The sequence below is a fragment of the Eupeodes corollae genome, chromosome 1, assembly GCF_945859685.1.
Source record: "Eupeodes corollae chromosome 1, idEupCoro1.1, whole genome shotgun sequence".
Classification (NCBI taxonomy): Eukaryota; Metazoa; Arthropoda; class Insecta; order Diptera; family Syrphidae; genus Eupeodes; species Eupeodes corollae.
Genome location: NC_079147.1, coordinates 75,366,993 through 75,380,509, shown reverse-complemented (window position 1 = coordinate 75,380,509; position 13,517 = coordinate 75,366,993). Strand labels below are relative to the sequence as shown.

General features: G+C 36.8%; 2 protein-coding genes across 5 annotated transcripts in view; one reads left to right on the top strand and one right to left on the bottom strand.

Annotated features, from left to right (window-relative positions):
- The window catches only part of LOC129953797 (protein roadkill), a 448,090-nt gene that overhangs the window by 260,444 nt on the left and 174,129 nt on the right, over positions 1-13,517 (top strand). The gene's annotated exons all lie outside the window — the stretch shown is intronic.
- Positions 8,640-13,517, bottom strand: part of LOC129940997 (uncharacterized) — a 47,857-nt gene continuing 42,979 nt past the window's right edge. The window contains exons 2-3 of the mRNA XM_056049534.1: positions 10,219-10,375; positions 8,640-9,212 (exon numbers count right to left, since the gene is read on the bottom strand). Of these exons, the coding sequence (XP_055905509.1) occupies positions 8,863-9,212; positions 10,219-10,375 (507 nt within the window). The 3' untranslated portion in view covers positions 8,640-8,862. The remainder of the gene's footprint in view (positions 9,213-10,218; positions 10,376-13,517) is intronic.

The following is a 13,517-nucleotide window of genomic DNA, read 5'->3' as shown; positions in this document are numbered from 1 at the left end:
AGTCAACTTAGTCCTTAACAAGCAATTTGCATATTACGTCTAATTTTGGCAAAGGATATGAGTGGCAGAGCTTAAAGCACTTGATATTGTAGATCTGTCTGATTCTATTACAAAGCGTTGAAAAAGGGGATACAAATTGTCAAGACCCTGGAAAATATCGAATCATTCGAAACAAGGGCTTACCAGTACCGTTAGTTCGACTTAAGTTAAGTCAAAACTTTGCCATGGTCATTTCGTTGAGTTTATATAAACAGAATTATCAGCAAAAATCGTCTAAGCTTAAAGGTACAACATGCATAAGCGCTAAAGTCAGTTCGTTAATAAATTCAAAAACAATTTTTTAATGTCTTTTATCGCTTTTTTACGGAATCTCAACCTAAAATCAACCAGCGCCAAGAAAGTTTGAAATTCTTAACTAACAGCAATAAGCATCTTCTAGCTAGCTCGGTCCTTAGTAAGTTATTTTCTTTTTACTCCCATTTTTGGCAAAAGACGTTTCATTAGCAGAGCTCTCAACACTTGTCATTGTGGATCTCAATACCAAATCGACTTGGAAGATAGCAACTAAAGTCAATTCCATCGAAACAAGGGGCTGTCGGTACTTGTACTTTGGCTGAAATTAAGTTAAATTATTGCTATCTTCCTTTCGTTGAGTTAAGGTAAAAAGGATTATAGTCCAAAGCCGTCTTAGTTGAATGGTACAAAATGCATGAGAGCAGAAATCAGTTCGTTGATGAATTTAAGAATTAAAATTAAATTAAATGGGGTGGCGCAACAGTCCGTTGTGAACCAGGGCCTAGTGACTTACAACTCTCAACCATTCCTGTGTGCGAGTACTGTCAGGAATGGAAGGGACCTACAATTTAAGGCCGAATCCGAACGGCTAGTTTGAGAAAGCACTTTTTCATGACAAGAATTACTCTTGAAGGATTTGTCAATTCCTCGCAAGAGGCAGTACCCGCGAAAATTCTTTTTTTTTTTTTTTATATTATGGTGGCACAGGCAGGGATTGAAATTAAGAATAGTTGTTTTATTTTCTGATGCTGTTTTACTAACTAACATCACGTTGACTTAATCATCTCTATCTTTCGTTTTGACCTTGGGGTCTTATAGACTTCTCCTAAGGCAATTTATATTGCAAGAATCCTATAGAAAACTTGCTCAATTCACCTTGTGAACTCTTGAAGATAGCTTGCTAAGAACATTGAATGAAGACCATTTCCACATACCTCATCTTATTACAGTTGCATCTCTCGTTCTACATTTCACCATTTGACTGCTGTGTAAATAAATAATTAACTATGCCGAAAATGTTGACCGAGTTTCTTCTCCGTATTGTTCTGTAAAGTAAGATAAACTCGTTGTTTTTAATAATAAATCGTTTCCTGCCACAAGTCATTGAATTCCTTAAGAACAAATCAACTAGTCATGGCTTCCAAGAATTGTTGACTGGGTTATGTATATTTGATTTCCATATCAATTTTGTCCTTCTAAACACAATTTCCATCATCACAACACTTTGCCATAAGCCCTTTTCTTGAATAACTATTATTAAAATTATAATCATTACGCCTCTAGTGGTGAGAGGGTATACTAGAGTACGAGTACGATGTGGTGATGGCTGGTATTTAGAGTGCTTTTGGGATCAGGGTTTTCATTTCCATGTCATAATATTCTTTGTTTCTATAAACAACAAAGTATATTATCATCATCTCCTGCTCCTCCCCCAACCTCTCTCAACCTCCTTACTCCATTGTGTATGCAAACAAAATTAAAAAGGAAAAAATACACGATAGCCTAAGGCATATGTCAGTTATATGGATTAGTGGATATTTATGTCAAATTATATTGAGTTAACCTCATTAAGGCCATCAACGAAGGGGGTTGTGGCTCCAAACCCTACCCAACCAAACCAAACCAACATCCTCCACCTACTTTAACCTATCTACCCCCGACCCACACCCTCCAGTATAATGGAGTCATTGAAACTCATTCGCATGCATGAATAGATAAATCCATATGCAAAGAGTCATTTATTAGCTATGTCGTGTATGCCAGAAAATTGGGACACGTATTTATGGATGTGTATGTTCTGTTCACTTTATATGTTATCAGGACGACTGGATGTGAAAAAAAGTACAAATAATAAAAGGAGCACCAAACAACCAACCAACGATGGCGATAATGACGATAATGGAGTCGACAAAGGCAACATACAAAAAACGTACAAATCATTCTGTGAACCAAGCACTTAATTGAAATTACATTAATGGAGGTGTTAAACAAGTGAGGAAGGAAGGGGGGTACAAGAGCGAAAATGATAAGCATGAAAAAATGATTATTCAATTAGAGTACAGTCAGCAACAGAAATACTAGTTGAGGACTATATTTGAAGAACAGGTACATTTTAGGAATGAGCTCCTATCATACTCGTTTCCTAAGACCGCATGCCTCCCAACCTTTGTATATTTTCATAACAACTCGAACGTCGAGTAAATAATCCCTTGAAGCTTTGTGTTGATTTTCTTCGTCCACAACTTTTATATGTTTTCCGACTGGGACAGAAAGCAATTTGTCCAAATTTGTTTAGTGGTTTTATATTCAAGTCATCCCAGACTGCTTTTAAAAGTTCAGCTTGTAAGTCTTGTGTGTCAGAAGACTTTTTTGGTACTTTTTGTTTCGATATCTCTGGTCGCACTTTATGTTAGTCAATTGGGCACAAAATGTGATCATTTGAGCGAGAATTGAATCAAGTGTTTCGCTAAATAGTAGAATGTTGAAATTCTTTTGCGTTTCAACCAATAAGAAGTTTCAATTTGACATTTAAAAAAAACGGAAATTTTCATGAAAAATCAATAAGTGTTTCTTTTATTGGAAAGTGAAAGGTATGATATTAACAGTGGAAACAGATATTAGATAAATGGATCGCAAGGCTACGGTTTTAGGCCCCTGTTCTTCGAATATGTACATTTGCAGCGATTACTTCACGAATTTCATTTTTAAGACCTAGAATCTATTGTGGTGTTAAATCACAAGATCTCTCCAATCCTTCTCCAATTGTAGTATCCTCTTCTGGAAATTACACGCTCAGGAAACTTTTATTGTAAAGTTGTCATAGAAAGTCTATTGTAACACAATCCATTGTAGCATTTGGCCCACTTTAGTTTTTCAATAAATGTAATCCAATAAAATTGTCTTATACTGAGAGCCATAATTTTTAAGCATCTGATTTACAATAATCATGTCAAGGACCCACTTAGCAGAGATACGAGATTGCTGATGATCGACCGGCTTGAGTTTTCATGTAAACTGATTTACTGTTTTTTACAGGCCTTAAGATCTATTGTTGCAAATTTTCCCACCACTTGATGACCCGACTGAAGAAGCGAATTAAATTCCTTTTTTTTAATTATTTTAAATTAAACAAAATCAAAATTGCACAAACAAAAAGAAAAGGACTTTGAATATAATAAAACTGATAAAGGAAATCACTCTAAGAAAAAAAATTCTTCAAGCGATTTTCGATCGTCTTTTAGCTTTTGGGGCAATCCAAAAATCCGGCTTCTTGCCCTCAGGCAATCCTCTCTGATCTTATGCGTGGTGAACGCTGTCTCGGTCCCGCAACTTTCTCCATACATAAGATTGGGGTGTGCGACCTAGAAGCCAGGTATCTTTCCTCGCACGCGATCTCTGTAAAGAGGTGATGCGATCACCCAGTAGCTCAGTGAATAAGTTCAGCTCTTCACCTTCGAACCCATTCCAGCCAAGACTTTATGGAAAGTTGTGTGGAATTCCTCGCATTACCGAGTACCTACCTACACGCGCTCGATTTCCGTTGAAGAAAAACGTGTTGAAAAAAGTCGGTAGCCAAGCCTAAAATTAAAATGAAAGTTATTAAAATAGTTTTGGAGTGATTTTCTATCGTAAATATTTTATGATGGGCCCTCGGCCATGCTAAGTTAAGTTTGAGTGACATTCCTACACGCATTGTCGGGCATGGGTATCGTATCGTCTTCATGCCTTTGACGAGTGAACCAACCGTCGCACAGTTCGTTGGTGTGAAATCCTTTCACACACTTCGGTAAAACCTGTTAAATTTCCTTTCTCAAAATACAAGAAGAGCAGGTTACTGGCTGATGGCCAGGTTTCTACTACACTCTTTCAGAATTTTGGGGCCTCATTAAGAATTCGTTAGGTTAGCAAAAAAGGAAATAAAACTTGTCGTGGTAAAATTTACCGAAATGGACAATTCCTCCAAGCGTAATTTTTGTCATGAAAATTGTTTTCTTAAGTTAGTTGTTCGGCATTTCCATCCCTGAAATGACTCGGACACAAGAATGGTTAAGAGTTGTAAGTCACTGGGCCCTGGTTATCTACGGGCTGTTGCGTAACCTATAATTTTTATGCAAAATACGGTGCAATTTCGTTTCTGAAATACTTAATTACAAAGATCAAAGAGGTTAAGTCAACCTTAGCCTTACTTCTGCTAGCTGAGAAGGTGCCTCACCACGACCTAAGTTTTGAGAATTTTTACTGCAAAAATATGTTCTAACAAATAACCATCAATTTTATCCATGTTTAGCAATGGCTAATTTTTCCTTGCTAAATGTCAAAAGATGACAGATTGAAAAGTGACAGCTGGCTTAATAGTAAATTATTCAAAATGGAACCTTATTTGTTTTATAAATATAAAATTCTAAGGAAAATCTTGAAGAAAAACACTTACTCTGTAACTGCTAGAGCGGTTTTGGCATACGAGTATAATTTGATTGGTAAACACAATTTCTCAAGAAATCATAATCCTAGAAGTGAGTTTATTTAATAAATGCACACACTTTACCTACTCAAAGCTTATTTCATGAAAACGCAATTACCAGTCCGATCAAGTGTGACGTACCCATCAAAAGAGCACACTTCAAGAACTCACTATTTTATGTGATGTCTTAAAATATGACATAAAAGCTCACAAGTTACTACGAGTACAACATACATAAATCAAATCATATGTGGACATGAAAGCCATATCATAAAGTATCTGAAAGATACTTCATATTTCAAAATGCTTTATAATAATAATAAAAATAATCACGATAATGATGAAGATGACGATGATGATCATCATCTTTATAGTCATTGCAATGCAACCTTGAGGTATATTTTCAAGGTGCTCACGCTCACGTCAAACGAAGACGACACAGACCAAACGAGTATAGGTAGCAGCAGCCAAAGTCAAACAGTAGAAGCGAAGAAGTAGAAGCAGCAGATAACAAAGCATTTGTCAAGTGAAATGGATTGTCGATTCTTCTTTATACAGGGTGTAGCAAAAGTTTCTTCCTAATTTGAAAAAAATCATTATAAAAATAAAACATAAAACATGATATTGCTTTCTTTGATGCATAGAATTAGACGCTTATTAAAACTTTTTTTTAGGATCGCGTTTGTATATAAAATCGCTTAGGGCAATGAAAGATGACAATTTATATGAGATGAAATAACATTATTCGGGTTAAATATACGTCAAGACAAGGTGTAATGGTCATCTTCTGATGAGCCCAACCATTATATCGGGACGAAACGCATATATGAACACTTTTATGCTGGTTTAAATTTATATTCGTGATTTTAAATCATATTTATTAAAATAAACAGTGTTCAGGAAAAAAACAATTCGACTTTTAACAGTCAAATATGTCATCTTCAATCCTTTTATGTTTCCGATCGACACTAAGCTGCTGCTATCCAAATAGCCCACTTAGTACTTCAAGATAGTTTCCTTCTTGGCCCAATTGCAAAGTTTATGCCCAACAATAGATTTAATGCAACAAAAGATTTTAAAATCATACGCAAACATTAAACAGAGTAATAAAAACAGGAATAGAAGGGGCCCTAAGTGACTGCCTTGAGGTGCACCATAACCATAGGTAAGTAGGTAGGTAGAAATGGCGATCTTAAGGCAACCTAGCCTGAGATCCAATTAGCTGTTTTGATACCAATAACTCGTTTGAAAGGGAAAGTTTTATAGAGAAGCTTCATAGCGATTATGTTAGAGCCATTTTGTCGCATTGAGAAAAAAGATTAGGTCTCTAATCTTTGTCTCAGATAGCTCATCGAGTTCTTGAAAGAATGCTTTTCCAAAGCATTTCATTCTGGTGTTTGCCAAAGCAGGACATTTGGAGAGGAAATGGATTATGGTTTCAGTTTCTCTTTGGTCACTACAACTACGGCAAAAGGTGTTGTAAGAGATACCCAACTTCTCTGCATGAACTCCTATAGGCTAATGCCCGGTACAAACCGCAACAATCCTGGCTATGTCTATGATAATATTCAGGGTCGTAAGCTCATCGCGACATTGCTGGACCAATTTAAATGAGGATGTGGCCGAGTTAATGGCTTTGATAGCCGCATTTCGGTTTTGGTTTGGTCTTTGTTTCAGTATCTTACATGCCTCCCTTATTGCCAGCAGTTCTGCTTGAAAAACGCTAGCAAAGTCAGGATGCCTAAAGGATTTAGCTACATTTAGGGACCCAAAAGAGATCCCAGAACCAACTCCGCACTCCATCTTTGAGCCGTCAGTAAAGATGGTTGTGTCGAAACCTATCGACACGATGTCAAATCAAATAGTTTCCAGTTTAGTTTAGGGTCGAGTATAACTCCCAAATATTTTGCACTGGAAGACAATGATAGGATTTGACTGTTGAGTCAAGGTAGCGTGAAGGGCGGTACTTTAGTTTTGGTGGTAAAAAGCAACAGTTCAGTTTTACTTTGCTTAACTCCTAGTCCACAAGTCGTGGCCCAGCTGCTAACTTTCTTCAAAGCCGACTCCGTGATTTCACTAATCACAGAGGTGTACTTTCCTGACAACAATAGCACCAAATCATTCGCATAGGCTACCGCCTTCACTCCACATCTCTCTAATTAAACGAGAATTGTATCCATGACCAGAAGCCATAGAAGAGGCGAAAGGACACCTGGGGTGGTAAACTTTAGAGTAAATGGCCTGGAAAGACCAACAGTATAGTTTCGCAAAACAATTGTTGGAATATCATCAGTTTCCGGTTGATTATCAACCTTGAGATCACTTAAGGCTGATTGAACATCATTGCAACTGTTAAATTAACCTTCCAAATTGATACAAAAATTATGGGGAATTACGCCACTAATGCCACAATTTCTTCAACAAGGAGCTTGCCTTGATCTTCCTAAAGTTGGAGGAAGGCCTAGAACTGCGTCAACTGAAGTGAATTTGGAAAAAATTCTCGCAAGTGTTACGAAAAGTTCAGAAACATCGACAGGAATGTGCTCTTATCAATTCCATTGCTAAAAGTTCTAAGAACCGAATTATAGCAGTTTTTATACCTCTATGTCTTCACTCCACATCTCTCTAATTTAACTAGAATTGTATCCATGACCAGAAGCCATAGAAGAGGCGAAAGGACACCACCCTGGGGTGGTAAACTTTAGAGTAAATGGCCTGGAAAGACCAACAGCATAGTTTCGCAAAACAATTGTTGGAATATCATCAGTTTCCGGTTGATTATCAACCTTGAGATCACTTAAGGATGACTGAACATCATTGCAACTGTTAAATTAACCTTCCAAATTGATACAAAATTATAAGGAATTACGCCACTAATGCCACAATTTTTTCAACAAGGAGCTTCCCTTGATCTTCCTAAAGTTGGAAGAAGGCCTAGAACTGCGTCAACTGAAGTGAATTTGGAACAAATTCTCGCAAGTGTTACGAAAAGTTCAGAAACATCGACAGGAATGTGCTCTGGTCAATTCCATTGCTAAAAGTTCTAAGAACCGAATTAAAGCAGTTTTTATACAAAACCCAATTTGGGTAAGAATTAAAGCCTAGAGAACCACAGGAAGGTTTTTTTTTGTGCAGTTCACTTACATGAAAAATGGCAACAGTCGGTCATTTTTTTGAAGCCATTGTTTGCTGATAGTCTAGATAATCTCGTAGTACTAAAGGGTTTTTGTTGGCGGGTAGATGTTGTGTGTAGATGTCTTGATGTGTGCTGTGTGGCACGTAGCGCTGTCCTGTTGAACCTTAAATATCTTCTAGGCCCATGTGCTTCAATGTAGGCCTTAAGAAATTAGTTATCATCGTTATTTAGTGCTCGCTGTTGACGGTGACTGGTGTACCTCACGTGGGTTCGTGACGTCTTAGGCCTCGGCCACGCAGTAAGCGGCTGAGCGGCTAAGCGGCTGAGCGGCAAGCGGCTGAGCGGCAACTCTAAGCGACGTATGGCCATGCACTAAGCGGCTGAGCGGCTAAGCGGCAATTCTTGCGACGTATGGCCAGGCACTGAGCGACTGTTTTTGAGCGATTAGTATTAGTAGTTAAAATGCCGTTGTCAAGAACAGTTCGCCGTATTTTACTGTCGGAAAATCGTTTGTTTGTGTACAAATTACTTAAACGTATGCTAAAAAGAAGACGATTTGGTGTTCATCCAATTAACCAATTAAGATCGGAGTTTGGAGAATTTAATCATTTATTTTTAAATCTACGAAAATTTCCAGATAGATTCTGGCAATATCTACGTATGTCTATCGAATCTTTTGATTTGCTGCTTGAAAAAGTGCGTCCTAGATTAATAAAACAAAGAATTGCTATTGCTCCAGAGCAGAGATTAGTTTTAACTTTAAGGTATGTATATTTTTTATTTCAACTTTGTTTATTGGTTTTAAGTTTTTCCAAAATAATCTTTTGGATGTCTCCCCTTACTTCCAGTTTTTCCAATAATGGAATTTTTTTCATAAACGGCAATAAACTTTTAAAAAATTGTAAATCGTCGCAGTCTTCCTCCTTTTCCATTTCTGTTTTTAACAACTTAAGCCTTTCCCTTTCCAAATTTAAAAATTCGGAATCCACATCCATGGCTGAGCTCTTCCTTTTTTTTTGGCTAATGTGGCGGATGGGCGTGGGCTATCGTGTTGTGTTTTTAGTACTTCTTCTTCATCGCCCAGCAAATCACCCAATACAGCAGTGAGGTTAAGGTCATCAGCAGCATCCACAGGTCCCGACAAATTTCCCTCAGTTGGATCCGGCACAATGGTATCTTTAATGAATGCCATGGATTCGAAGAATGGCCATTTTATTTTAATGGAAGTTGCTTCAGATCCAGATAATGGTCTTGGTATTTTTTGGAGGTTTTTACGATACGTGTCTTTAACGTTCTTCCACTTGTTTTTTGCGTCCACTCCTAAAAAAAAACGATATTTTTTATATTATTTTTTATTATATAATATTTTCAGGTTTCTTGCTACTGGCCATTCTTTTAGGGATTTGGCATTTGCTTTTCGTATGGGCAGAAGCACAGTCAGTGCAATCGTTTCGGAGACTTCTGTTATTATATGGAAAGAACTTGTTAATGAATATATTATGCCTGCTCCAACATCAGATCATCTTAAAACAGTGATCAACGATTACTATACGCGATGGAAGTTCCCTAACTGTTTTGGCAGTATTGATGGCAAACATTGTCAAATTAAATGTCCAGCAAGCTCTGGATCACATTATTTCAATTATATGCATTATTTCTCCATTGTTCTGCAAGCTGTAGCTGATGCTGACAAAAAGTTTCTCACAATAGAAGTTGGTGGAAGAGGAAAACAAAGTGATGGCGGAACTTTTGCAGGTTCCAAATTATTTACGTTGCTTGAAACTGAGAAGTTCAATGTGCCTCCTCCACAAGCACTGCCCGAATCAAATATTGTACTACCGAATTTTTTGATAGGTGATGAAGCTTATCCTTTGAAACCTTATTTGTTAAGACCGTACCCACGGAGGGATTTAAATGCACGAAATGAACATTTTAACGATCGACTTTCAACGGCAAGAAAATGTATAGAATGTGCATTTGGAATAATGGGGTCAAAATGGCGTTTTTTGCAAAAAAAACATTGAAACGAAACCGAGAACGGCGATAAATTTGATAAAATGTGCTTGCATACTGCACAATTTTGTGAGAGAGTGCGATGGAGACAGTGATTTGGATTATATACAAGTAACATCAGCAATGCCAAACGACGCAGTACGAACAAGCAATGCAGCAGCAGCAGGTTACCGTTTTAATAGAAGTACCCATACAGCTCTGGATGTTCGAAGTAAAATAACGGAGTATTTTTTTGATTTTGCACACTAAACCACAGGCGTTAACTTGCTTTGCACTAAACTATGTATCACATAAACTTTAAATAAAAACTTACCACTTAAACCACAAATTTCACCAACTTCCTTCCATAATTTGTCAGTAATATTTTTATTTTTAAAATTGGCATTTCTATGTTGCCATAAATCTGTTCGAGATTGCACACATGAAATTAACAACTCAATGTTTACTTTCGCCATCTTAACTTCTTGCCGCTCAGAACATTACTGAAAATTAAAACAGGTTTGGTTGCTGATCGGCGCCGCTTAGCATTAAAACAGGTTTGGTTGCTGATCGGCGCCGCTTAGCATTAAAACAGGTTTGGTTGCTGAGCGGCGCCGCTTAGCCGCTCAGAATTTTATTTCGCCGCTCGCTCATTGCGTGGCCGCTTCTATGTGATTTCATATGTTTTATATTTTTTTTTTCCGCTCAGCCGCTCAGCCGCTCAGCCGCTTACTGCGTGGCCGCGGCCTTAGTCAGCGAATAAACAGCGTTGTCTATGGTCATGAACTTTGAGCTCCTGGGTTAGTTGGAACTTGTACGGGTGTAGGCCCAAGTCCCGACGTAGAATTCGCAGAGTTAAAGTCTGCGAAAGTAGTACCCGTAGCGTGATTGTTATTGCGCTGAACTGTCATGCAAGGGGTCTTGGGTTCAATCCCTGCCTGTGCCACCTAACTTTTTTCACTGGTACTACCTCTTGCGAAAAATTGGCAAATTCCCCAAGAGTAATTCTTGTCATGAAAAGTGCTTTCTCAAATTAGCAGCTCGTAATTCTTGTGCACGCCGAGGAATAGACTGCATCAGGTTCTGCTGTACACTTTTACAGACCGCGGGGAATCTTGCGTTCCTCGAACGTACGGATTTTGGCTGATTGTTAACTGTGAAGGGCCACCACGTCAATCGTAAAATGGACCCTTTGCGTTTACAAGCACTCATTTTGATAATAAAGTCTTATCATTTGAACGTGACGTTCAATCGTGTAACTCTCCATAATGATTTGGCAAAAACAACTGAATAATAAAGAAAAGATTTGACAGATGTCACCAAAACAAAATGGCCGCTAAGGGGCGCCAAAATCTACCCTCGTAAATTGAAAACCCTTTAAATGAAATTAATAGCGAACAAATAATTTCCAAAAAATTAAGAATTTAACTGCCCTCCACGTTCTCCGGATTTTACTACAACAGATTTGTTTTTGTGGAGTTTCCCAGTAGCTGAAGAAGAACATTCCTGCTGAAATACAAACTCTTAGCCATATTTATCCCGAAAAATCTCCATAAAACATTCATTGTGATTCAAAAATTCATAATTATTAATACAAATTTAAATCTATAAAAGTTCTTTAAGTTAGGAATTTACTTATGACTCACCCTGTAAAAGTGGAACCTCCTATCTATTTTAACACATCATACTTCTACCTGCTTATGTTTTATAATACACATAGTTTACGTAGTTTATGTATCTTTAAGCTGCTATAGCTTAAGAATAACGATGAAGCTTGGATTTTCCTCATCTTTAAGGAAAAAAATACAATAATTCCGTGTTTACACTCACTTAAGCTGAGTCGAACGCCTTCAGCTATCAACGAGCTGCGTCATGTAAACTCTCATTTAATAATTTTTCTATCATATATCTTCCTCTTTTTTTCGTTGTTGTTGAGTTATTAGCTGTAGTTTTGTTGTCCCGCTTAGTGAGGAGGAAATAAGATTTAACTAATGAGATTATTACAGTAGGAAAATTTGTAATTTGTTAAAGCGAAAAAACAAGAGAGGTTGAGATGAGGATGATGATGAGGAGGAAAGAGACTGCGTGTGTACGAACTGAACAAGGCTCTTTTTCTTGTTAGGATTTTCCCGGCAATTAACTTGACTTGAAGGACATTTTTCTTTTATTTTTCTCCGCTTACATAAAAAAAACTACACTAAGACTAAACTAAACTCTCCTTGAACTGTTTTTTGTTTTTAGGTAAAGCAAGCTCCTATTTTGTGCGGTGTACGGGGGCAGAGTCAATTAGGATAATTTGGTGAATAAAATATATTTGTTTTTCTCCTTTTCCTTTGCTCATGTACGAGAAAGTACATTATATGCCTATTTGTGTGTAAAAAGGAAACGATTCTTCTCTTTGTTTTTTTTTGGGACAAGGATCATTGCAGCACCAGTGTGATAGAGAGAGAAGCATGATTCGACAGAAAGAATAGATTCAGTTCAAGGGCGTCGCACCTTTATTTAAACTTTCGGCATTTGGGGGCAAACGTTACGTTATTGACGAAAAAAAAAACAAAACAAAAAAGAACAGAAAAACAATTAATGACAGAACAAATACAAATTTGTATTCCGATATGTGTCTGTCCAAGTTCGTCGGTTGGTTGGTTGGTTGGATCGGCTGACAGGTACTGTGCGGGAGGCACACGCGATGGAATATATAAATACGCGCGTGCTGTTCATCATTTTTGAAAAAGGTATCTTCAATAAAATGTTAAGAACTTACCTTGAACGTGACTGTTGACCCAGGCCAGGCGTTCTTCTAAATTATACTCGTTATAATGTTGTTCTTTTTTTCGTTTACCTTCAAAATTTGAAGAAAAAAAAATATAGAAAGAAAATAATACGATTTATTGACTTTTTTGAAATTCTATTAACTGTCTTTTTTATGACAAAGTGCAGTAAGATTTTGACAGATTATATACTCGTATAATAGATGAGAGCAGAATTTAGAAAAATGATGGGTAATTCATTAGAAATTGAAGGGCAGGGTTGATTTTTTCGGGTTTCGAGACGTATAAATCAAACTCTTTTCAAAATTTAATATATGCCCAAGTTTATTTAGGGTTTGTAGGAGATATCTGATCCTGTGTAGAAATTTAGTAGGACCTTTAAGAGAACAGTCTTTTCAAGATTATGAGAAGACAGCATAGGGAAAAGTTTGCTTTTAGTTGAAAATAAAACCGAATATGAGACTCTTTACTTCGTTTTGAAGAAAAGTAAGATTTTTGTGCTTGATATTTCAAAGCATTTGATAAGGTTTGGCATCACTTCAATCTACAGTACTGTGCAAAACATTCGCTACTAGAACCTCCAACATTTTTTCATTAAAAAAATTGTTTAGAAAATCAAACAGCAAAACTATTTCTGTAGTTATCTAAACTTTTTTGATATTACGTTATAATTGTTTGAAAAAAATGAATACTCTTTATTAAACAAAAAATAAATAACAAAATACTTTTATAGTTTGAAAATTGCTGTGCAAAACATTTGCAACTTAATCTTCACAACTAAATTTCAAACTATTTTCTTACTTCAAGGCAAGGAAATGTCAATATTTAATTGCGTACCCTTTAATTTTTAAAACGGCTGTAT